Source organism: Castor canadensis, chromosome 5 (genome assembly GCF_047511655.1).
Source record: "Castor canadensis chromosome 5, mCasCan1.hap1v2, whole genome shotgun sequence".
Classification (NCBI taxonomy): domain Eukaryota; kingdom Metazoa; phylum Chordata; class Mammalia; order Rodentia; family Castoridae; genus Castor; species Castor canadensis.
This window is the reverse complement of record NC_133390.1, coordinates 181,187,612-181,213,759: the sequence shown is the minus strand read 5'-3', so window position 1 is coordinate 181,213,759 and position 26,148 is coordinate 181,187,612. Positions and strand designations below refer to the sequence as shown.

Below are 26,148 nucleotides of genomic sequence, written 5' to 3'. Positions count from 1 at the left end.
ACTACTTTTATTGGCTCAATGAATTTTTTGCCTTTGGGGAAAAGTATGGAATAGGTGAGTTGTCAGTTGCGAGATGATGTTTTAGTGGATAGTCCTCAAAGTGATGTGAGCTGGGGACTGCCATTTTATCAAGAGGCTCAGGATGGGACCAGGTTCCTGCTGCAGCCTTTTCATGGAGGAGTCTGCTGGGAGTAGCGCAGTAATTATGCGTATGAACTGACACTTGACATTTACTGTGGGATGTGCTTTCATTTATGCACAGCCTCTCTGGATCCAGCAACACCTCTGTTGCAGAAGTGAAACTGAGGGTCTGGACAAGGGTGAAAGTAACCCACATCTGTGGGACTGTGGAATCTTACAAGTCTTTAAGATATGAAATGAGGAGAACTGAAAGGAATAAACTCCTGTGTATGCTGAGAGGACAATGAGTTAAAACCATAACCAGCACAGATGTTCTTGGAGCCTAGACAGGCAAAATAGACATAAAGGCATAGGGTGGCAAGTGGGGCAGAGGAGGGGAGGGGTGTCCCCAGTGATTAGAATTATTAATAGCTACGGGATCCACAGACTCCATGTTCTTTGCTTGCAGGGCTATCTGGGAGACACCAAGAAAGGACTCTCAAGTGGTCAGTTATCAGCCCAGGAATACCAAGTTTCCTGGTGAGCACAAGAACCTGTGCACAGTAGTGATCCTTGAGGCCTGGTGGGTGACCTTAAAGCTATAGTCACCCATTTAGGGTCTTGGGTGTTCTGGGATTGTGGAAGAAATGATGAACGAGCCTCACATTTTTCGTACTTACCCTTGATAAGTGAATTTAGGGTGACCGTTCCTGGCGACTGCTTAGGAGAGTTGCAGTTTCCTCCGCCTGAGTTACCACTGAGGTCACAATCCTATGCTTGCACCAGACTCGACAGGAAGGAATCCTCCAGATCCAGGAAGTTTGGAGGCCTTGCGCTGGGCCTGGCTAAGGCATCAATCCTCAAAGCAGTTTTTCTCTAACAAGTTGTTACTGTTTGTCTTTGTGTCTATAAAGTAGTAACACCTTAAGTTTAAAACACCAAGCTTGCTGATTTTCCTTTTGTTCTTGTGAGGAACTTAATGTATGGCACCTTTGCTTCATTGGAATGATTGACTGACTTTGTGATTTGGTAAATAGCAACACATTGAATTAGTAGCCAAAGGCCTTAAATACAATTTGTACTGTTGAATCAGATTCTGTATAGATGCTAAAATAAATGCAAACTCTGTATCTTAGTCTTCATGGTGGACCCAGACCTCAGTGTGTGATGGTAAGCATAGCTTTTACTGCTGCAGACCTTGGGGTCCCATGTGAGTCTCACGACATCAGTCTGTTGCTCGGGTTATCAAATGGTCTGCAAGCAGCTGCCACTGAGGATGAGAGCCAAAAGCTTTCCAGTTTCTGGATATTGTCTGAATTCTAGGCATGTTCTAGTTAGTTGACTCTATTACGTTAACAAAAACTGAGGAATAGAAGAGCTTTTCCTGGGGGTGTCTTTTCATTTTTAGTGAAGAGCTTTAGCTTCTTCTCAGTCCCTCATCCACATGACAAAGCATCCATGAGACAGAAGAAAACATAAGGTTAAACTTTGGCCTGGCCTCAGAATGATCAGAAACTGAATTAGAGTCCCCTGCGATATTTATTATAGCACTGGGTATAATTTCTGATTGGCAGGTTAGAATCGCTTCAAAATTAAAGTTGTTAGGGGCTCAGCCTCCCTTATGGAGGCTTTTCTTTTCCTCTCTGCTTAACCTCTGCTCTTTCATTCAAAAAAAAAAAATTAAAGTTGTTTTAAATATTGTGTTGGGGGAAACTGAAGTTTGAAAAACATGTTTTGGCACCAGGTTGGGAGAATAAATAAGCACTGTGTGCTGTCTTTTTTGGTTAGAGTCATGGCTGTTTTCTGAGGTTGCCAGGATCAGAGTGATTATAGTAGCTTCATCATGCTTGTCTGTTGCATTTCAAAGGGCCTTAGAGACTGATCTGTAAGCTTGTGTAATTAGAAACCTTTAAATGTATGTGTTTCTGTTATTCTGGTGGAGTTAGAGTAGTAACCATTGAACATTCAAATACACAGTGATTGTAAAGTCATATATCACTAATATTTAAAATTTTTATAAGTAATATTTAACCAACATTTTAGGAGGATATGTTTTACATAGTTTTAAGAAATAAGCTGTGAATGTTTTTGCTGAGTCAGGGAATCTGAAGAGAATTTGGAGGTGTTATAGACTACTTGTAGAGGAATTTGAAGTCTGACAATTCAGCATAGATGCTGTTCCCTTGCATATACCTATAAATTTTTAAACTAGTAGGACTGGCATGCAGCCCAAGTTCTCCAAGGGGATTCCATGGCCCTGGAAGTCCCTTGAAGTCCTCCCTAGAGCTAAGAAGTCAAAACTTTTTACAATAATAGTCCAACCTGATGAGCCTCCCCCAGTCCAAAGGGACCCTGTGTTCTCACTGTGCACTGTATGTGTATAATATGCACTTCCCTTAAGAACGTCTTTGATGAAGCAGTACTAGTATTAATTTCATTAAATTTTAACCCTGTTCAGCTTTCCCTGTGAAGAAATGGTAAGTCCACCCAAAGCACTTGGGCGGCCTCTCCTTGCAAAAGCAGACACATGGCAGCTGTTAGGCTCAGTGTTAAGTAGGGATATTCTCTGAAATGAATGATATGAATCACAGGAAAAGCAGTTGTATACTCTTGCTAAGTAAAATTTATGCTTTCAAGTGGAAATTGGAATTTTGGGAAACTTGTATCTGCCAATGTGAGCTTGATGGCTTTATAGTAACTAAGCACACCTGAAGAGATTGAAGCTGACATTATTAACAAGTGCCTTTTCTTATTTATTTGTCATTTATTATTTGTGGGACTGGGGTTTGAACTCAGGGCTTTGTGCTTGGAAAGCAGGCACTCTACCACTTGCCACTCCTCCAGTCCATTTTGGAGTTGGGGTCTTGCAAACTATTTGCCCTTTGTGCCAGCCTCAAACCACGATCCTCCTCATCTCAGCCTCCCAAGTAGCTAGGATTACAGCTGTGAGCCACCAGGGCCTGGCCCAATTGCCTCTTCTTATATCAGTCTGCCTGAAATTCAGTGAGCCAGTTTTTTCTAAATGACTCACAGGACTGTGGGTAAAAGATTTAATTCAAGGTGACAGAACAGTGGGTTTTAATGTAAGAAAGTTCATTGATCTTGTTTCTGAATGCCCAGTTGTCTGAAAAGATTGTTAAAATACTCTTTTCTAATGACATAACCGGTTGTAAAGCAGGACTCCATGTTTCAACCAAAATCTTGACATGGCAGTAGATAGAATGGAGAGTATGTATGAAAATTTAGCTGTCTTCTGAGGGGGTTTTGGGAGCAGGGGAGGTGGTAACAGGGTTCAAATGCAGGGCCTTGAACTTGCTGGGCAGGTGGTCTACCACTTGAGCCACACCTCCAGCCTGTCTTCTATTAAGCTGGAAATTTGCAAAAACATTAAACAGTATCACTCTTTTTTTTCTTTTTGGTGGTTCTTGGGTTTGAACTCAGGATTTCACACGTGTGAAGCAGGCACTCTACCACTTGAGCCTGTCCTCTAGTCCAGCACCACCACTTACAACACTAATTTTTTTATTGTAAAAATAACATTTTTTCACTAATAAAATGTTAATGTGTGATGAAATTTTTGTTGTTGGGACCGGGGTTTGAACTCAGAGCTTTGCACTTACAAAGCAAGTGCTCTACCTCTTGAGCCACACCTCCAAGTCCATTTTGTTTTGGTTATTTTGGAGATGGGATCTGGAAAACTGTTTCCCCAGGCTGGCCTCAAACCTCTATCCTCCCAATTTCAGCCTCCCAAGTAGTTAGAATTACAGGGGTGAACCACTGGCATCTGGTTATGTGTAATGAACTTAAAAAAAAAAATCAATGTTTAAAACTTTGGGTATACCAGTAGATACATTTCACATAAATGAAAGTTGAAGTCCTCAACTTTTAAAGAGAATAAAGGGATGCTAAGACCAAAAGATTTTGAGAGTAGCCGCCCAAGAATGCTGTGAGCCACATCCCCTGTTCCTGGTGTAATTTTTCAGCACGTGTTGGCATCAGTCACTTTGCAGGCTCCATTCTCAAGAGAACTGTTGAGAAATGTTGGCTTTCATTTACGTATTTTTTTCAATGCTGAGATTTGATAGCATTACCTCTACTTCTGGTTGTAGAGAATTGACCAGATTTTACCTGAGGCATATGCTACTTAAAAATGCAGGAAGATTGTAGATTCAGCACCCTCAGAGATAAACTGCAGGTTATCCCTCCCAGGTTCACAAGTGCCCCTCCCTCTTCCTTTGTGGGGAGGAATTGTTTTCTGTGTGCTTAGCATGAAACTTATCAGGACTATTTTTACCTTTACTTTGTGCCTGGATTTTATTTGTTTTCTTCAGCCTTGATACATGTGTATTTTTAATTTCACAAGCCAGCTGAAATTTTACATTTGGTTTTCTCTGTTGGCAAAATAATGAAATGAAAACAACTTTGCAAACATGAAATGGTCTATCCTGAATGCCCTTTATCTCATTCTACTTAACAGGAATAGCTGCATTTTTCTTCCTAATTAAAATTCAGAATTCAAATCCAGATACATGCTTACTTTTCAAGTTCACATGTAAATTCAATTTTTAGAAATGATTTTTTATTTTTAGAAATGATTTCTCTGTCTTTATAAATAAATGCTCAGTGTTACCAAATATGAAAGTTTATTTCTAAGAAGTTTCTGAACCTTCTAAACTGGCTTTTTGTGGGTGGGTCTCCACATGGAGGTCATGTAAGCTATTCAGAATAGGCAGCAGGTCTGAATGCCGCTGTCCCTTTAAAGGGGAATGGAATGCTTGTCCTTTGTCTTGGGTCACCAGGGAGACCACAGTTATCTAGAAGGCAGTTGGAGCCAGGCAGAGGAGGTGAGAGGTAGGCTCTGCTCATTGACTTGGGCCGATGTGCTGTAAATGTAATATTCAGGACCTGACTAGAAGCAGGCATCCTGAGTGAGTGTTTAGATTATGGTTATTTGAAAGAGGAAAGATGGAAAAATATTTTTTAAAAACATAGATAAACCATATCACATTGATGTTTGGAAGCATAAACATTAGTCTTGTTAGTCTTTCATTTTTTAGTTTTTTAATTAAAATGATGATGCAGCTGTAATACTGATTTTTAAAATACCTAATTTTGTTGTTTAGCCTTTCCAGTTTTAATTGTGTTTCTCTGTTCTGTTGGGTTTGGTCCCTCTCACAAGTAGGCTTGGTCCATCTCACAAGTAGGCTCACATTTGGAGAGTCTGATTCCGGATTGCCATCTTAGAGCCCTTTTCCTTGGTGCCTCCCCCCACCTTCCTCGCCTGGGGTAGACCCAGACTTAGTGCTGCTCCTCCCTAGGGTGTCCTGGCCCTTCTTTCCAGAACACACTAACAGCACCTGCCATTGGCTCAGAGTCCTTAAAAGACTCACTTGAGCACTTTTTTTCTGACTCCCCAGATGCCTTTGTCGGTCACTCAATAATAGATTATAGGAAAATCTGGTGTGTCTCTTTTTTTAATTGTTAGTAACAGTTACCTAAGATCTGTAACATGTTTTCATTTTCCTCTAGGAGCTCACTCTGGAGCAGTCTGTCTACAGTCCAGACTGTTGTTGGAAGCTTGAATCCTCTCACTCCTGAGTGGTGACCGACGGCAGTGTGGTGAGGCCTGGTCATCTGCTAGACCTGATTGCCAGATTTTATGTTATATTTAGGGTTTCGGCAAAAGGTGTCCAAACTTCAACACTGGGCAGGTAAATCTTCAGTGGTGTTAAAATAGTAGCAAGAAAATATTAATAAGTTATATTTTCTGTATTTAAAGTGACTTTAGCCGGGTGCTGATGGCTCACACCTAGAATCCTAATTACTCAGGAGGCAGAGACCAGGATCAGGGTTCAAAGCCTGCCCGGGCAAAGAATTCATGAGACCCTACCTCAAAAAGAACTCATCACAAAAAAAGGGTGTGGAGGGCTGGTGGGGTGGCTCAGGGTGTAGGTCCTGAGTTTAAGCCCCAGCACCACACACACACACACACACACACACACACACACAAAATGACTTAATTGTTAAAGAAACAGGTATAAGTTATGTATCATTAGCTGGGCACTGGTGACCAGTAATTCTTCCTACTTTCGAGGCCTTAATGTGGCGGGGAGGGAGTTTGAGAGACCCCATCTGAACCCATAGCTGAGCATGGGTTGTCATTTCAAGCTGTGAGTACTGTCACCAGGCTGAACCCATCTGTCCACCCCCATGGAGGTGCCCTGCCCATGCAGGTCCTTCCAGGGAGACTTAAGAAGTTTACACTCTGACTTGGAATTACTGTTGGCATCTTCTTAGATGAAAGAAATGATTTGGTTCTTACCTCAGCAGCTTCTGAGTAACTTGGAATACGAGGTCAAGCATACGGGGTGATGGAGGTCAACATCAGGCAGTCACTATGACTGACAGACAACTACAGGGTGTGACAAAATATAAGGAAGGGGGAAAGTTGGGTTGCTCGTACTTTTTAATTCTTTGTATTTTGCATTTTTAGGGTTTTCATGTTATACCAGTCCTTCCTTGAATGGAGCACTGTAAAATTGGTCGTCATTAGCATCTAAATGTGATCAAAGCCTTGGAAGCTAGGAAAGGAATTCTCAAGGTATTCATTTTTTTTCTCAGTTTTATTATTTAAAATAAGAACAAGAGTGTCACGGACATCCTTTAATCTTTTATAAAGAAAGTGAAAGAAGACAGAAGGTAGACCATTGCCTAGGTCATTGGGTACAGTGGACTAAAACATGACTCATGCCTTGTCTCATTCCTGTGAGATCAGGAATCTGGGCAGTTCTTTTCTCATTTGTTGTCCACAAGGGTTACTCCATACTCAGCTGACAACAGGGCCCAAGTCTGTCCCTCCTGGGCCAGGCCCTGGGGGTTAGAGGAGTAGGGACAAAAGTCAGGGCTCCAAAGTCCAGAAAGGACTTTGCCAGTCCTTTCAAAGGCTAGGCCCAGAAGAAGCACAGCATTGAGTGTCCTGTGTTGTGGGACTGTTGTGGCCTCTAGCGTCACCCAAGGAGTCTGTCCACCTCATCAGTCATGTCCTGGTGCTGCTTGGCTGCTCCTTGTTTGATAAGTTTCCTGCCCATTTTGTAAAGCTATATCCTGTGCAAGTAAATGACAAAATCATACACTGGATATGTTGGCTAAATTTTTTTTTACTCAACATTTGCTCTGTAATTGTTAGAATTTCTTCATGAGTTTCCTCACATACCACACCTTAGGAAACATTGGTCAGAAGTGCTTAGTTTATGTGCATCTCCACTTTTGTAAGTAGAAACTTGTCCCATTTCATCACTTTTCAGAATTTGAGTTCAGAGGCACCTCTTGTGATCTGGCTACTCAGTGGCTTGTTGGTCATGGTGTGATTGCCTTTCTGTCATTAGGTATGGATGATAAAGGAGACCCAGCCAATGAGGAAGCACCTAAGGCTATCAAACCCACAAGTAAAGAGTTTAGGAAAACATGGGGTTTTCGGAGAACCACGATTGCTAAGCGTGAGGGTGCAGGGGATGCTGAGGCTGACCTTGCCGAGCCACAACCCCAGCAACACAGCCTCTCTCTGCGCCGCAGCGGGAGGCAACCAAAGCGCACTGAACGGGTAGAAGAGTTTCTTACCACAGTTCGGCGTCGAGGAAGGAAAAGTGTGCCTGTCTCCCTTGAGGACTCCGGTGAGCCTGCATCCTGTCCAGTCACTGATGTGGAGACTGCCTCAGAAGGGAGTGTCGAAAGCAGCTCTGAGATTAGAAGTGGCCCAGTGCCTGGCTCCTCGGGAGTGAAGGAATGCCCCACCTCTTCTGAAAAGGCCAAAGGAGGTGATGATGAGGAAGACACCTCTGATAGTGACAGTGATGGCCTTACTCTGAAGGAACTTCAGAATCGCCTTAGAAGAAAACGAGAGCAGGAACCAGCAGAGAGGCCCCTAAAAGGCATTCAGCATCGCCTGCGGAAGAAGCGTCGAGAGGAGGACCCCACAGAAACTGTGGACGAAGAGGCAGGCAGTGCTGGCGAGGATGCCCTGCCCCACAAACAGGAGCCTGAGAATGGCCAGGGGGCTGTCTCTCAGTCAGTGGAAGGTGATGGAGAGAGTCAGTCAGAGGGGACAGTGGTTCAAGAAACTGAAGATGAAGGCCCCGGCGACATAGGCAAACCTAAGCCTGAATGTGAGGTTTATGACCCCAATGCCCTGTACTGCATCTGCCGACAGCCTCACAACAACAGGTACGCAGAGGGAGGGAGGTTGCTGCTGCCTTCAGAGAAATCTAAGGGATGAGACCACTGAGAGGATTTTCCAGTAGCTTTGATGTTCAGAGTGTCAAGGCTGGGCTGGATGGGCAATTAGTTCCATTGAAAAAAGAAAGATGAACAAGTCACTGCAAGAGAGAATAGGTGCATGTGGAGTGCCTGGAGCTGCCCTCTCCACCAAGATGGCCATGAGTGCCATGTGGTCACTTCAGCCATGAGCAGCCAGTGGCCATTCTGTAGACTTGAGAAACAGCAATTGTCCTGGAGGTCCCTTTGGGACTGCCACTGCCCTGGACAGTTCTATGGGACTGTCCAGACTGATTGGACTCAGTGTGGCATCTTTGCTAGGGTTGGATACTAGATGGTGATGGGGTAGCCCTATGGACTTGTTAGTGGGATAATGGTGTCTTATGTTGTGTGTAGATACACGCTGGAGCCTGTAGTTCATGTAGTTTTTTTGCAATGTTAGGAATCAAACCCCAGGCCTTCTTGTACATGCTAGGCAAGTGCTCTACACACCAAACTACATCCTAGCCCTCTAGTTCACTCTTAAAATGTTTCAGTTGAAGACAGGCACCATTGACTCACTCCTGTAATCCTAGCTACTTGGAAGGCTGAGATAGGGAGGATTGTGGTTAGAAGCTAGCCTCAAGAGACCCTGTCTCAAAATACTCACACATAAACATGGCTGGAGGGGTGGCTCAAGTGGTAGAGCGCCTGCCTAGCAAGCATGAGGCCCTGAGTTCAAACCCCAGTACTGCCAAAAAATAAATAAATAACCAGAGCAAAATGAATTGGAGATGTGGCTCAAGAGGTAGAGTGCTTGTTTGCAAGCATAAAGTCTTGAGTTTAAGCCACAGTCCCATCAAAAAAAAAAAAACACCCCACTTTAAGTTGAAATATGAAGCAAATTTGACTGAATGCTTTCTCGTGTATTTGCATTTTTTTCATAAGTAGAATGTTAACCAGTTTAACAGCAGTATGTTGGAAAGCGACTTACTATTCTTCCCATTCCTGATACCATCATTGTATCATTTCAGATTTATGATCTGCTGTGACCGATGTGAGGAATGGTTCCATGGTGACTGTGTAGGCATTTCTGAGGCCCGAGGGCGGCTTTTGGAAAGGAATGGGGAAGATTACATCTGCCCTAACTGCACCATTCTGCAAGTGCAGGATGAGACAACTTCAGAAGCCACAGATGAGCAAGAATCTAGATGTAGACCTGGAGGTGCTGACGGCACAGACTGTACAAGCATAGGGACGGTAGAGCAGAAGTCTTGTGAAGACCAGGGGATAAAAGGTAGAATTGAGAAAGCTGCAAATCCCAGTGGCAAGAAAAAACTCAAGATATTCCAGCCTGTAAGTATTTGTCTGCCAAGACAACACAAAGGGGTTCACCTTATACATGTTCAGGCTTGCTGTTGGTTGAGACACCAAAAAACTGGGGCGGTTTCTTTCCTTTGGAATACTTTAAACTCTTGCTGGGCCAGCACTGTTTCTGACATGGGTAGGCTCTGGCAGGAAAATATCTTATACTCTGTATCTTTCTTTATCTCATACCATCCTGTTGGTACCTTTTACTATCTCCCCCCATACTGTTAATGACTTTTAAAAATTAACCTTTTCTTTATTATGAGTGTGTTAGCAGATTTGTTGAGGGAAAAGTGTCTCTGTCCCTCTCAGATCTTGAGCCAAATGGTGGTCATGTGTAGGCAGTCCTCATGACCTGTGCTCACACTCACTTCTCTGCCTGGCTCTATTTGTTCCAATTTCCTTCCCGCCTGGTGTGGTGCCCACCCAGGGCCATGACTGCTAATTTCTGACAGACCATCAGATTTTGCTGCTAAGAAGAGCTATTTCCTGTCGTTACGTGTCTCCATTCTAGTTCCCGTGATGGGCAGTACTCCTAAATTTTCACTCTCGTCCTTCCTGTATTCCCAGCCTAGCCCACTTCCATCCTCCAACAGGTGTAGGGTCTGCAGAAAGTTCAGGATGCTATGTCTGAAGCATCTTTGCCTAACTGTATTAGCTATGAAGTGAAAGTCCGAGAACCGGGCCATTGAAATTGGTGTGTGGTGTGGCATTACATGAGAATGTGATGGGAACTGTTAAGACCACATTTAGTCAGAACAGTAATCAGTTCCATGTTTCTGTTGCCAAAATGTTTGTCATGTCTGTGTTTTATTCCAAGTAATGTTTAGATTGTTAAATACTTAAGAAATGAAATTTTGCTGTAGTAAATGTGAGAGATGTACCTTGTGTGTCATCTTGACTGCTGTGATTATAAGCAGATAGAGCCGAGTGTGCTTGTAGTGGTGTCCACATCTACTGCCACAAAACAAATCACCACAAACCTAGCTTAAATACATATTCATGCTCCCTGCTTCCATGGGTCAGAGCCTAGCACAGTGCAACTGGGTCCTTGGCTGCAGGGGCTGTGGTCTTATCAGAGGCTGGACTAGAGACAGTCCCCTTTGAAAGTTCTCACGTTGTTGGGTGTGTCCCATACAATTTTTGTGGAATAGTTACACTAAAAAAACCTGTTCTTTGAAACTCAAATTTTGTTTTTGTTTCAAACGGGGTCTCATTATGTAGGCTAAGGCTGGCCCCAGACTTGCAGTCCTCCTGCCTCAGCTTCCTGAGTGTTGGGATTGTAGGCATGTACCACCATACCCAGAGTTGTGATTCAGATTTAATTGGGTGTCCTGTACTTCATTTGGCAACCTTACTCTCACATCCTAGCCAGGGATGACCTCTCTCTCAAAGACAGCTTACCTCAGAACCAGCCATGAAGTATTCTCTTTGGGAAAGGGTCAGTCCCTCTTTTAAGAATTTTCACCTGATTAAGTTGACCGTTTTGACTAAATTATGTCATTTGAGACCTGCATGTTTGCCCTATAGTGGAACCTAATTGTGGAATGTGGGTGTGAAACCCCATCCTGCTTGAGCCTCACTCATGCTCAAGGGAAGGAATATACAGAAGGCATGTGTCACAGCACACAAAGGACAGTCAACATGTAAACGTGTTAGGCGTGGGGAATTAGATTTGTGTTGTTTGCGTAAACAAAGATACTGTTTTTGGAGCTGGTCTTGCTAAGTAGTCCAGGCTGGCTTCCATCTTGGGATCCTCCTGCCTATGCCTCCTCAGTGCTGGGATTACAGGCACATGCCACCACATTCAAATAAAGATAACATTTCTATTCATATTAAAAGCACTGTTAGTGTCTCTCAATTAAAAAGTGACATGTCACATAGAGCTCTTAACTGCTGATGTTGACACATTGTCTGAAGTAATCTGTTTCATTCTGCAGGTTGTAGAGGCTCTTGGTGCTGCAAGGTGCATTGGCCCTGGGTGCTCCAATGTGGCACAGCCTGACTCAGTTTACTGCAGTAATGACTGTATTCTCAAACATGCAGCAGCTACTATGAGATTTCTAAGTTCAGGTAAAGAACAAAAACCAAAACCTAAAGAAAAGGTCAAGATGAAGCCAGAAAAACTCAGTCTTCCCAAATGCAGTGTTCAGGTAAGCTGACCACAGTCACTGCTGGAGCCATTGAAGTAGAAAGTGTGCACAGTGCTCTTCCCCTAAGCTTGCTTTTGTTTGCTTAAGAAGTGTAGAGGACAGGAAGTGTCAACCTGCAGATCATACCACCTTTACTTCTGTCTTTCCTCATTAGCTGCGGGATTAACGTGAGTGGAGTAAAGCAAGTGCAGACACCTTTGCCCAAGTTGGTGTCCGCCTGACGCCTGACAGAGTCTGCATGCAAAGTCCACTCCAGGGTAGTGTAGGCAGGATGCAGTTTCTCTGTAAGGCTTTGCACCTCGTTTACGAGAACTCGGAACTGTCATCTTCTCAGTGATTTGAGGAGAGCCAGGGACTGTTTTCTTAGACTGGAGGCACTTGATAAGACTCTTGAAAGTGCTGCCACAGTCCCATTCATGGTAGCAGCAAATGATTATCCTGTTCAGGGAGCTGTCTTGATTATTTTCAAATACTTTCCTGCGTTTAGATGATTTCATTTTTATGGCTGATGATTTTGGGTCCTAGAACTGCCGAAGAAGCAGTTGCTGCATGCAGTGAGAAGGGTGGCAGTTGTGAACACTGGAAGCTGACCATGGTTTCCCAGTCCCTAGACTTTGAACTGAGAAGGCAAATGCTATTCCTTCTCCTCCTCCAAGTCACTGCCCCTTCCCTCTAGGTGCTCAGTACCTCCTCATGCCCACATGCAGGCCCTTTCCACTTTGCTCTTGGCTTGTTTCATTGCCTCGGCAAGTGGTTTATTCTTGTAACAGCAGTCTTGTGCCTCAGCAAGGTTACGGACAGTTCTGTGTCAGGGACCTTCACATCACCAAAATAGTTAAATCCCAAATGTTAGGTGAGAATGCTATGGATTGCTGTGTGTGTAGACACAGCACACTGAGTGAGTGGTGTGGAGACCCAGGATGGGTTGAGGGGTCCTAAGGTGCCCTGAAGAAGAGGTAGTGTTGTAACATTCATTGCTTAATGAGATGAGGCTCAGGTGTCATTCCTGACCTTAATGATTTGGGGTTTCACTGATTATCCAGGCAGGGATTAAAATCTCTTCTGTGCACAAGAGACCAGCGCCAGAGAAAAAAGAAAACTCAGCAAAGAAGATGATGGTGGCCCCTCCTAGAAACGAGTCCACAGGGAAGGAGGCGACCTATGAGAGCAGCACGCCATCCTGGGCGAGTGACCACAACTACAATGCAGTGAAGCCAGAGAAGCTTGTTGCACCCTCACCCGCACTGTTGTGTAAATGTACGTATGCCCAGGGACTGGCCTCCAGGGCCTCCCACAGTCTCTGCATAGCTGCCTGGGGCTGACCAGAACTGCAGGCACAGCTGTGTTTAGTGCTGGTGGTAGATGCCGGTTTGCTCATTGCCAGCCGGAAGCAAAGCCTGAGTCCAGGAAGCCTCCGACCTGGGCACTCATCCCTAGCCTGTGAACTCCTGGTATTTTCCAAAGTGCTGTGCGAGCCTCACTGCTGAGTGCCTCGCCTTGGTGATGTGATTCTTTGACCTCCAGCTCCAGTTTGGGGCCCTGGTAAGTATTGGCATTGCCTCCAGCGAAACCGGACTGCACTGGAGCTGCCCTGAGACCAGATCCGCCGCTCTCCAGGCATCAGCTGGTTTATCACAGCCCCAGCCCTGCGTAAAACTTGAGCTTCCCACCGTGCCCAATTTCTGCATGTAGAGTCATCACTACTGTGTGCTGCGGGCGTCGCTTCCTGCAAACTAGTGTTGTAGACGATAGATAGCTGAGATGTTATTTCCAGTTCACGTGCTGCACACCCATGTGCACCGATTCTGAGGGCCATTTCTTCAGATGCCATAGTGAGTGAGCAGGATGGCCTTTTCACGCAGAGCATTGCCCTAGCTAAAGGGAGGAACATGGGCTGATGTCATAAGGTGGGAGCTTCCTGAATCTCAAGTGTTTACTGTTAGCCTGTCCCAGATTCCAGATTAATGAAATGAAGAAACTTCAAGTAGATCTTTAAAGCCCCAGATAAATCATGCCACTTGGATCCATTCTTGTTTCTCATCCTTCACAGGGCACATTTTAATTTTGTCAAAAAACTATTTCCAAGTCAATTTTTATTTATGCTCTCTTTATAATGCATTTTGTGCCTTTTTTTTAATTAAAGGCACAAAAAAGCTAAATAGCCCTGGATTCCAAGAGTGTGTAGACTACCTGTACTACATTTGTACCCTTTTAGCTGTCCTGTCATCAAGCCACCCAAGGGAGGGTGCTTGTGTGGAAGTGCTAGGTCTCATGTAATTAAGAGAATGAGATTGTAGCCAGGCATGGTGATACAAACCTGTAATCTCAGCATTCAAATGACTGAGGGAGGAGAATTACAAGGTCAAGGCCAACCTGGGCTGCAAAGTGAGAATCTGTCTCAAAAACAAAGAGGCCCAACATGTAGGAAATGGAATCTCAGATGTTCTTCACATTACAGCGGCTCTACAATATCAGTTTTACAGCCCTAATGACTAAACTTGAAAACGAGCACATTCTACTTAAATGGGTCGGGGACAGCCACTTTTTAATACTGGACTAAAGTGCTTTAAGTTGTTTATAGGCACATTAGAATAAAGGAAAGAAAAACCAGGGGTATAACCACAGCACAGAGAGTTGGGTTGATGCTTTCAGTTCAGCTTACAGGCAGGCTGCCACTGAAACTTGAGGGTGATGTTTTAGGAGACTCCTTGCACTGGAGAGAGGAAAAGTTGGTCTGGAGGATGGGGAACGGTGAACTAAAATCTTGAATTACTGTCTCCTGCCTCATTCTCAAGGGGAAGGGCAAGGGATGGCAGGAGCTCAGAGGGGGTCAATGAGGAGGTCAGTTTCAGTGCTTCGGAGTTCTTTCTCTTGGACCCTTCCCACTTCTTGTCTTCTGCCATTGACTCCTCAGTGGAACTGATAGGCTCTTATGGCAGGATGTTGGGACAAATTAATGACTGATTAATCTTTTCAGCACACTAGCATCTCAAAATTAAAATAGATGATATCCAAAATATAGCAGGCACATGTTTCTGAGCTTATTGCTTCTGATCTTTTTTCTGTTATCCCAAAAATGTTATCTCTGTAAACAGTGGTTGGGAGAAGAATAGGTTCATTGGTGAAATAACCTGAATCCAACATGGGTGAGCAGTGGTACCATGTCTCTGCCTCTCTCCCTCCAAACTTTGCTCACTTTTGTGGTAGCAGAGTGCATTCCCCTGCACCCCCTTCCTTCCCCCCCTCCCCACACACAGTGGAGGGGCACCACACACAGCTTGTTGTATTATATCCTAAGGACCCTGGCCTGCCCTCCCTACTGGCTGCAGAACACACTGGTGGGATGGGGGACTCAGACTGAAGCCAAAACTGGGAATACCTCCCACCACTTTCTTGTGAGTTGATCCACGTCGGGCTCACCATACACTGTGAGAAGATCCTGGTGGCAGAGTTGAGCTGCTACAGCTGCTCTGGGAGGTGCCACAGCTGCCTCCTGCCCTCACAGCACTGGTGCTGCCTTCAGGGTGGATGCAGGCAGGCGGACTGCCCTGCGAAGGAAGCGCTGCTACTCCATACTCCAGGTGATAATGATTTCACGCACAGTTGTTCCTCTGATTTGCTTTTTTAAAAATTGTTTTCTAGAGTTTCTGTACAATTTCCTTAGTTTATAGAAACAATTGTCATTTTAAAAATGTCTCCCAAAGATTCTTATGCTTTTGTTTTTATGTCCCTTTTTTTTTCTTTTTATTCCCACTGTTTACCTCTCGGTATTGTTAAGGCATGAAGTGGGTTAAACAAATGTTCCTGGTTTGTTAGTTTTGAAATGGAATTCTGGTATTTAGACTTCTTTGCACAATTCCTAGATTTTGGACTCACTAAATGGCTCATTAAGTGACTTAAAACACTGGGAATGTGAGTGGGTTTTGACAGGAAGACAGCTCATCTAACTGTGGGAACTAAAATGGGAAACCTTGGCAGAGCCAAATCCTGGTGGTTGGCTGTGCATCTTCCCCCAGGGGAAACACTTCTCTCAGTGATGCATGCACACCACAGAGACACCCAGGTGGTGCAAGACGAACCAGGGAGGACATGGGGTTTCACTAGGGTGCCTCAGACTGGCTCCAGAAGCACATTTCATTGAACCATAGATGAACACATTCCCTATGATGAATACATGGGATACTAGATCCCACGTGTGTTTCATAAACACGGGGGTGGGGGGTCGTGTTTTACCAGCTGCATGAGCCGTTTATCTGTCTCCTCCAGAGCTGTTGGTGGCAATAAAATGAGGGTGAGAGAACCAGACTTTGTACACCTAAACCTCCCAATTGGGGTGGGGGAGTGCAGAACTAAAATTTGTACTGATAAAGGATTTAGCTTGACAACTTTTTAAATGTTATCCATGCAGCTGAAATTTTCTTGAGTTCTTAATTCTTTTGGTATTTTAATGTGTTTTGTTTCTTATGAACTTGAAAGAACTTAAAAAACAGTCTCACTGTTCAGAAAATGAGGTCACATCTCAGTAAAGTACCTACCAGGTGAGCCCTCTCACCATCCTGCAGCAGCACCCTCCAGTCTGCCCTCAGCTGCCCCCTTCCTCTTTGTACTTCCGTCCCCCTGACTAGGGAGGTGGTGATGGGGGGTGCAAGTGTCCAGTGGGGGTCCTACTCAATTCACTTGTTCAGTGACCTTTAACTTTTTGGAGCTGTGGATCTACTGTTTAATTCTCTTAAGATTAATACTCCAGGGGAGTTCCTTTGAGCATTACCAATGTCATGGTGCAAAGGTCACCTCTGAAGAAAGATGCCTGCTCTAATTCTTCAATATGGTACACAAGTTTCAAGTATACTTATATAAAGTTGTAAAATACTTAGTATTTTTTTGTTGTTACACATCAACACGCACATAGTTTCAGTCTTAGCTTCTAAAAGCTGGAGAGAGAAACTTAGAAGATTGATTAGAATGTTTGCTACTTTGTTAAAATGAAGGTTGGGGGTAACATTCATTTGCCACAAGCCTGGAAGAGTTCGTCAAGAAGAACATAAGGTAACTGCATCCTCTTCACCTGGGGTCTCCACAGCGCTCTGAGCTTTGGGGTTTTCACACTGAGTATGACCCTTTGGGTTTGGAGGGCTCTGGGGAGGAGGGTAAGTGGACTATTTCAACATCCTCCTGTCATACTGGTTTAATAAGCAATTTAGGCACAAGAAGTGATGGTGTCAGTTAAAACTTAACCTACTAAAGTAGTGCCTGGTGCTGGTTGGGAGATCTCAGAGAAGCAGCAACCTGCCCCATGAGTCTTGAGTTGGACAGCCCTCTGCTGTATGCTGGGCAGACTGGATGCCCACGTGGCTCTCATCACACTCCATTCTAGTGGTTCCCTTTGAAGTGTAATCTGGCGTTATTAGTATATTAGCAGCCCAACATGAATCACATTTTAGTTTTTAAGATACTATATGTGAAACGTTAAGCTAAGGAAGGGTAATTGCTTCTAGATATACAGTTGTAGTTTGTAAGTTTCTTGTGGAGAGTTAGCCTCTCCATTAAAATGGAAGAATCTCAAATACTGGCATCAGGAGAGAAAAAATTACCTAGAAGAGTTTTTCATACCCCAAAATGTGGCAGTTTAGCCAAAACTAAGTGCAGAAACATTGTGGTCACAACAGCTCTCTGAGGCACTTCCATGATGCTGTTGCTTGTGCTTTTTTTCCTTCTCCCCCTACGTCCCCACTCCCCCTGCTGAGTTTGAACTCCAGGCCTCATTCTTGCTAGGTGGGCACTCTGCCACTTGAGCCACTCCACCAGCTCTACTGGTGTTTCTTGTTATCTATGTTTCATTATCCCATATAGAAGCAAGTAACTTACTACTTAGTAAAGTTTTTTTTTTTTTTTTTTTTTTTTAAGATAGGGTCTTGCCCTCTAGCCCGGGCTAACTCCCAACTCATGATTCTCCTGCCTCAGCCTCCCAAGTTCTGGGATTACAGGCATGTATGTGCCACCATTCCCAGCTAGAAATATAGTTTAGTTGAACATTTTTAGACATATCACAAGGAACAAAAAGATAGTCTCTTGCCACTGTCATCTTGACTTTTCAAACTAGGGGAAATCTTGACAGTGAAGAGATGGGAAGCTCCCATAGAAGCCCCTGCAGCGCTTGCTGGTGCTCTGGAGTTTGCCTGCAGGCTTGCTTTCCAGGTGCAGGTAATCACCTTTTTTATTGGCCACACTGGGAAACACCTGTGTGGAGGCAAAGGCAGTTTCCCGGCAGGGGTGTCTGGGGCAATTAGGACTGTGTAGACTTGGTATTGGGTCCCTTATTTGGGACCCTGTTCCCCTGTTGTGACTTCTACCTGGGCAATTGCACATATTCTGCCCAAACAACCGATTAGCTGGTTCCTCAGATGGAGAACCAGTTTTTTTCCCACCCCCCTTTCTCTGTTGAGGCTCACTAGTGCCACCTAGTGGTCAATGGTGTTAGAGCACCCAACTCAGCCTCCGGTGTGACAAGGCCCCGGGGTTTACAGTATCCTGCTTCCTGTGCAAAGCGACCTGCTTCATTTATCAGCTAAACCCCAAACAGTTTGATTTACACTACAAAAGAATGGCCAGCCCTGGCAGCAAGTTTCATTGGGAATGGTGGCCTAGCCAGTGGTGGGTGGGTGTGGGGGGGCCGACCCTGTAGCTAAGCTGTTAAGTGTTGGACAACTGCCTCTCCACAACCAAGCCCCAAGTCCAGGAGTGAAGAGGGATGGGTAGGTGGGGTAGGAGCTGGCACACACTGCCAAGCAGGACAGAACGCATGCTGCTCAGCAGAGTTAAGCATTCAGAGGAGGATCAGACCCTGAAGGGTATGCTGCTATGTCTACAGTAGGTATGGACAGTTATTCCTTGTGCCTCTAAGTTTATACATGGCCTAGCACACTTAAAAGTGAACTGGAAAGCCAAGTTTGAAGGTACACACCTGTAGTCCCAGCACTTGGGAGACGGAGGCAGGAGCAGCATAAATTTGAGGGCAGCTTGGGGTACATAGTTGAGACTCACAAAAAGTGAGGTGCTGGAACTGGGGATGTGGCTCAGTGGTAGAGCAGTTGCCTAGGATGCACAGGCTGTGGGTTTGGGTCCCAGGACTGCCAAAAAAATAAAATAGCAATTGTAGCTCTACTCAAGTGAAAACGAGTTCCTAACTTGCTGCATTTCAGCAGGAGCTCACTGAAGCCCACACCACTGTGCTGCTCCCACGCACAGGGGAACAAAGGTGTGTGCAGGGCCCTGGAACAGCTGTGGTGTGAAAGTGTTGGTACATTTTAAACACTCCTTCCAAAAAGTATAGTTGCTGTGTCTTTATAAGACACCAGGTAAATGAGACGACTGACCAGTTTGAGGACATTTTATCTATATTTGCTTGATAATCATTCCTATATACAATATTGGAAACGCAGACAAGAGATCCCAAAGGTTGGCTTTTGCCAGACAGAAGCCACTGGTTCTGTGAAACCACAGCCTGGTGAGTAGGGAGCCCCTCTCCTCTTCGTAGGAGATGGAATTCAGGTATGTCTCCACCTGTGGGTGACTGATGTCTTCATAGTATTGGGAATATCCAAAAATAACCCTTGTCTTGGATTTGCCCTAGAAGAGGAAGGAGATAGACTAGTAGAACTTGGCATGTGCATCTAAAGCTTATGGTTTTGAAGCCCACTCACATTTGAAGCCAGAAAGTAGATAAACAGTAAATGTCACTGGGGATTTGTCTTTTAAGTTCTGGAAGTGCCTTAAGGCCAGCTTTGTGGAGCTTGAAGAGTGATATTAAAATTCAAGGTTTCTGTTTGTAAGCAAAAACTGATTGTTGGTCTAAATCTTCATGATTGCTGGATAGCTGTAAGCAAAAACTGATTGTTGGTCTCAATCTTCATGATTGCTGGATAGCTGTCAATCTTGTATACAACTGTACACCAGTGATGGATTCATTGTACCCCTACTCAGTGTCAAAGTTCTTTGGACATTGCTAGGTGCCTGTGGCTCATCCCTATAATCCTAGCTGCTCAGGAGGCAGAGATCAGGAGGATGGAGGTTTGAGGCCAACTTGGGCAAATAGTTCACGAGATCCTACCTTGAAAATACCTAACACAAAAAAGGGCAAATGGTAGAGTACCTCCTAGCAAGTGTGAGGCCCTGAGTTTAAACCCCACTATTGCCAAAAAAAAAAAAGTTTTTTGAACATTGTTCAGATCCTGTGAGCTACATCGACTTCTTGGGTGTATACTCCTGATCTGGTGGGATTGCACACCTACTCCAATTTAGGATAGGGTACCTTCTGTATTTTTTTTTTCTTTCTCTTTTGGTAGTACTAGGACCTGAACTTGGGGCTTTGTGCTTGCTAGGCAGACACTACCACTTGATCCACACCTCCAGCCGGGATGTGTTACCTTCTGATAAACCCATCATAAAATTAAAACATTGTAAGTTGGACTCATCACTTTACACTTTGTAGTATGAAAACTGCCCTGGACACAGTGCTTCTTGGCACAGAGACTACCTTTGGTAAGGGGTCATCAGTGGTATGAACTTGGACTGTGAGGTGAAGATAAAACACTTGCCATTAAAGTGATAATTAGTGAATGTAAAAACTCTAAAATTGGGAGTTAGGCATGGTGGTGCACACCTGTAATCCATCAACTCAAGGGGTGGAAGCAGGAGGATCATGAGTTTGAGACCAGCCTGGATTACATAGCAAAACCCTGATTCAAAGAAAACTCTGAAGTTGGGATTAGTGCCCATAAACACATTGTCCTAAATTGTGATTCATGTAAAAAATTGTGAAATTGAAGAGATTTATTCTACGAAGTGGGGGGAACTTGTAGCCTCTAGGCTTTGAATGTCACTTGGTGAAATGACCATGTGCCAGCGGCATAGGCTGCTGGAGAAGGGTTGGTGACCCCATGCCACTCTGGCAGTGCCCTATGGAACCCTGGGCTTGGGATACGAGGGGAGGTACTTGTGGACTCAGGTTTTACGTCTGGATAGGCTCTCAGTTCTTTCCTCAGCTTGCCAGCCTCCCTGGTATACATTGGAAAATGGTCATTTGGAGCCAGGGGAGGGGAGATGGCAATAATCACTTATTTACTTAATGATCCCTAGGTCACACTGCAGGGTGGCTGGAGCATCTGGTGCCCCCATGTAGAGTTTGAGGGTGCACTGCTGTAGGATGCTGGAGGAAAGTCCACCTAGAGTCATCTTCTCAGTGGATATCTTTCTTTTCTGGGCATTTCCCTCCCTGTCTCACCACCTGGACTCCTCGTGCTGCAATGCTGACCCCCGGTGCTGCTAGGATTAATCTTGTACCGTACAGAGAAGTTTTTGTGTATGTTGAGGCATGTTGACTCTTAGCTTTTGACCACAATCCTCATTTAGATTGTCATCTCACCATGCTGACAGAATTCCAGCTTGATAGTTTCGTGAGGACTTGCACTGTATTCTTAGCTTCTGACTCCAAGAAAATAATGCTCTCCCCACATTGCAGATGTATCATCTTTTCATGTTTTTATTAGTAATATCTTCTCCAGTTGACTTGTCCAGAAGGATGATGAAGTGACCTCCATTCAGACAAGGGTGCCAGCCTCCAAAGCCCTCAGGGTTGAATGTTTATAGGAGAGCTTCTCCATTTTCCCCCTTGCTGAAAAGGTTTTTGAAACTCAAGCTCAGGAAAAAAATAAAGCTTGCATTCTTAATGAAATTGCTGTTCTAGGCAGGTACTTTGCCATTGAGCTACACACCCCAGCCCTGACAGTACAGGTCTAAGTCTGCCCTTTACTGATAATGTGAAATTTGTTCTTCAGTTTTACAGCTCAGCTAGTGATTACATGGAGCCATTAATAGTTTGTTGGTGAAGTAAGAAGTTTAATGCATTTTTCTTTCTGAAATAAGGTGTAGTCACTCATAACTAGACTTCTTTTCTGAATTTTAAGGTTTTACAAACAGGTTTTATATTTTCTCTAAATATATCTTAGTAGCACCCAGGAAGTGCTCACTAGTTTAAGAGTGAACATGCTTTGAAGTGAGGTGGCAGTGCATATGTCTTCCTGTCTTACTCAGCATGCCTGCCTTGTGCTTTGCAGCTGTGAAGGACGACAGGAGGGCAGAGGACAGAACAGTGGCAGCTATAGCAGCCTCAAAGAAAACAGCCACTCCAGGCTCCTTGGGCAGACAAGCTTCGCCTAGAAATCTTGTTCCAAAGAAGACCTCTCCTTTTGCTAATGTGACAGGAGCCAAACCGACCATTAAAAAGTCACCCTTAGGCTTCAAGGGCACTATCCCCAAGAGGCCATGGCTCTCAGCCACCCCACCCGGTGCTTCAGCTGCCAGACAAACAGGACCAATGCCTGTCACTGCTTCCAAAAAGCTGCCCAGCTCTGCTACTATGGTGGGAACCATCAGAAAACCAATGGCAACTAATGTACCTGCAGCCTCTCCAGCCCCAGGACGCCTTGGAGCTTCGAGCCCTGCCCCATCACAGCCAAATTCACAAATTCGGCAAAATATAAGACGCTCTTTGAAAGAGATTTTGTGGAAAAGGTGGGCTGTTGTACTTCATGTCTTATCTGAAGTGGAAGATGTTCCAGTTTAAAACATGCAGCATAGACAATGCAAGTGGTTTATGCAGTCTCTTTTTTCATTCTACTCAGAGTCAATGACAGTGATGACTTAATCATGACAGAAAACGAAGTGGGGAAAATTGCCCTCCACATCGAGAAGGAGATGTTTAACTTGTTCCAAGTTACAGATAATCGCTACAAGAGTAAATACCGCAGCATCATGTTCAACCTCAAGGATCCCAAGAATCAGGTCTGTGCACCGTGGCCTAGATGTGTCTCTTAGCTGCGTTTCATGGTAACACACCAGACGGTATTTAAGCTGTTAGTATCCTTTCCACATTGTTGAGCCTTCACTGCCTTACCTGGAGTTTCGTCAGGGATTTCATTAGCTTTCAGAGCATTGCTGTGAAGTCACATGCCCCTCACTTTTGACTCCAAAATACATAGTTCAGATTCTTTATCCCAGTGTATGGGGGTATCCATATTCTGGCTTCAAGCAACCTTTTCTGCCTTATTTTCTTACCATTCCTCATCAGTTGAGCCTCTGTCAGTGCAATGAAGATCACCTCTTGCAGTTTGTACATCTTGGTCCTCTTTCCTTGCCCTTACCTGTGTTTAGAACCAGGATCAAGTGCCCTGGCTGTATCTAGCCATATGGCGCTCAATCCCCAATGGAAATGATCTCTTCTGCCTTTAACCTAACTGCTTTTTTGACTTGTATTACAAATTGGGTATGTGATGTTTTCCTGAGGAGATGGTGGACTTTTAACATGCAGCATGGCCTTGTAGTCAGCTCTCAGCTGGAACAGCCTCGTGCTTCCTTCTGAGGCTGCTGAGGAGTTGGCCAGTACGCACTTCTATGGGCATAGCACAGAAGAGTGCCTGGGGTCTGTTTCTGTGACTGCCACCCTATGGGCAGAGCTCCTCTTCCATATTGCTCCAGACAAACACACACACAGACTGTCTGATTGAAAGATCTTTATTTACAGGGACTTTTCCATCGAGTTCTGCGTGAAGAGATCTCTTTGGCAAAACTGGTGAGAATGAAGCCAGAAGAGCTTGTATCCAAAGAGCTCTCCATGTGGAAAGAGAGGCCAGCAAAACCTGTGAGTGCTGACGGGAATGGCTGCTTGAGGCCCTGATGTGTCTTCTGCTTGTAACACAGAGTTGAAATCTTCGTTTCTGTCTTTTTCATTGTAGGTGCCAGAGTCCAGAAGTAAGTTGCATAATGAAAGCAAGAAGACCACCGTTAAGCCTGAAGCCATTCCTGACATGGAAGATTCTCCACCTGTGTCAGATTCAGATGTGAGTATTTGAGGTTTTTAAGTATTCACAGAGAGACTAAACCTGTTCCAAATGCTTCAAGGTGTCTTAAATTATGAAATAAGATGCTGAACTTAAAGTACATCTGCCTGTATGTATAATTACAGCGTTTCTTGGGTGCTCACATTCACTGGGCTCTTGGAGGGTTCTTTCTGGTTTATTGAGAGAGGGTCTCACTGTATAGTCCAGGCTGTCCTCAAACTCACAATTCTCCTGCCTCAGCCACCCCTGAGAGGCTTCCTTCTCCTGGGATTACAGGTGTGCTTCACCATAGCCTGCTTAGTTTACCCTATTTCTCAGTGGTTTTTAATCCTTGGAGACTCTTTCATGTGTGCTGTTAATTTGGAGATGGATTTGGAAAAGAAATGACCTAGTCATTTTTTTCTTCTTTTGTTTCTAGGAACAGCAAGAATCAGTGCGCGCTGCCCCAGAGAAGAGTACAGTGCCTCTTCTGGATGTCTTCAGCAGCATGTTGAAGGATACAACGAGTCAGCATCGAGCACATCTTTTTGATCTAAACTGTAAAATTTGTACAGGTGAGCATAATTTGGAAGCCAATTAAACAAAGCAAGATTTAGTTTAAAATCATTTATCTTTCCAAAGGCAAGTGTATGAATCCCAAGTTTAGACAACCAACATAGATTAGAGTGGTTTTCTGGGGTTTACAGTTAGCCCCTCCCTTTATCATGTTGCTGCTGAGTCTTGAAAAAGCCTTTACTTCCTCACAAGCAAGCCATGCTGGAATGTGCTGGATTTCTCACTGAGCCTTTCCTTGAATTCTTCAGGTCAGGTGCCATCAGAAGATGAACCAGCTCCTAAAAAACAAAAGTTATCAGCTTCTGCAAAGAAAGAAGACTTAAAATCCAAGTATGACAACTCTCCATCTGATCCAGTTCCTAACTCAGCTGGTGAAGGGATTGCAGAGACTCTGCCTGAAAATGCCTCTGAAGTAGACCTGGAAAGTGCACCTCATCCAAACCTAGAGAGAAAATATTTCTCTGGGTCTCCAGGAGAGAGCCATTCCGAGCCCTCCCCACAGGAAGGCCTCCCCCACTGCCCAGCATCCTGTGGGGGTGGGGTGGTCACCACAGTCACAGTGTCTGGCCGGGACCCCAGAACTGCTCTGAGTGGGTCATGCATGGTCACAGCCTCCACAGCAGCCCAGCTGGACAGCACCCACATGGCAGAAACCAAACCAGATGTGCTAAAGCCTGCTTTGACTCCTGTAATGGTACCCAAGTCCATATTGGCTAAGCCATCCTCATCCCCTGACCCAAGATACCTATCAGTTCCACCATCACCAAATATCAGGTACATACTTGAGGTAGGGTCTGAACAAACCAAGAGTCTTTCTTTGTTTAGATTGTTAAGGGGAAGCTGATAATTGAACACACTGATTCAGATATAGCCGGAAACCCAACTTTAACCTTTTATATCCTAAAAAAAAAAGAAAAACCATTTTTAGTATGCTTTAGTTATCTTTATGTTATCATTAAGATCTGAAATTTGAACTTCCGGCCATCCAGATTTTTTGCTTGTTCAGCTTATTTTCCTTGGCCAAAATGTTGGTTTTAATCACTACAGTTAAAGTAGTTAATTGGCAGAAGTAAAGTACTAGCTTGGAGGGATTCACTGTCACTTGTAGATATTAGGTCTTTATACCTAAAAATTCCCATTGTACAAAAAAAGACTGACTTTTTTTTTTTTTTATGTTTTTGTATTACAGCATCTCAGAATCACGGTCCCCCCCAGAAGGAGACACTGCGCTCTTTTTGTCTCGGCTCAGCACCATTTGGAAAGGATTTATTAACATGCAAAGTGTAGCAAAATTTGTCACTAAGGCGTATCCTGTCTCTGGGTGTTTTGATTATCTCAGTGAGGTTAGAACCAACAAAGTGTGATTGTGTGTGTGCGTGCCTTGTAGAAGTTCCTGTACTAGAGTTAAACATGTGACACGCATGTTAAGCTCTTGGTAGGCACTTCTCAAGGTAAAGCAGCAGTGGCTATGGTGAGGTTTCAGATTTAGCAGTGTGGGCGGGGCAGAAATTTGCATGCGAGATCAAGCATCCCAGTTATGTCTTAGCATGGGAGGTGTGTGTAACCATGTTGCAGGTTTTCTAACACAAATAGCCCTAGTAGGGCCTTAGCAAGGGCCCTGAGTCATTCCTGTAGGTGCTCATAGGGGAGAACATAAAAACGTGCAGTAGCTTCAGAAGCTACTGCAAAAGGTGGTTATCATCCCACTCTCGGCTAGGACGTTCCTCATCCTGGGTAGCAGTTGGCCTGTCGGTATTTAACACTGTCTTTAGCATTACCCTGGAAGTAGTCGGGTGATTTGGCACCTT

The 26,148-nt window shown here is 44.4% G+C and overlaps 1 protein-coding gene across 10 annotated transcripts in view; it reads left to right on the top strand.

The window, feature by feature from the left end:
- Dido1 (death inducer-obliterator 1) overlaps positions 1 to 26,148 on the top strand; it is a 53,056-nt gene that overhangs the window by 13,209 nt on the left and 13,699 nt on the right. For 7 of the 10 annotated variants that reach the window (XR_012448343.1, XM_074075098.1, XM_074075097.1 and 4 more), the window contains 13 exons: positions 5,650 to 5,831; positions 6,614 to 6,721; positions 7,506 to 8,340; positions 9,405 to 9,726; positions 11,679 to 11,891; positions 12,935 to 13,148; positions 22,004 to 22,460; positions 22,571 to 22,730; positions 23,470 to 23,586; positions 23,681 to 23,785; positions 24,204 to 24,339; positions 24,589 to 25,114; positions 25,530 to 25,683. Coding sequence is in view for 9 of the 10 variants with exons in the window: in XM_074075098.1 (XP_073931199.1) it covers positions 7,508 to 8,340; positions 9,405 to 9,726; positions 11,679 to 11,891; positions 12,935 to 13,148; positions 22,004 to 22,460; positions 22,571 to 22,730; positions 23,470 to 23,586; positions 23,681 to 23,785; positions 24,204 to 24,339; positions 24,589 to 25,114; positions 25,530 to 25,683 (3,237 nt within the window). In the remaining variant the exon portion in view is untranslated. Of the gene's footprint in view, positions 1 to 5,649; positions 5,832 to 6,613; positions 6,722 to 7,505; positions 8,341 to 9,404; positions 9,727 to 11,678; positions 11,892 to 12,934; positions 13,149 to 13,415; positions 14,931 to 22,003; positions 22,461 to 22,570; positions 22,731 to 23,469; positions 23,587 to 23,680; positions 23,786 to 24,203; positions 24,340 to 24,588; positions 25,115 to 25,529; positions 25,684 to 26,148 lie in introns of those variants that run through there. The other 3 variants (XM_074075100.1, XM_074075101.1, XM_074075102.1) reach the window with 2 other exon arrangements.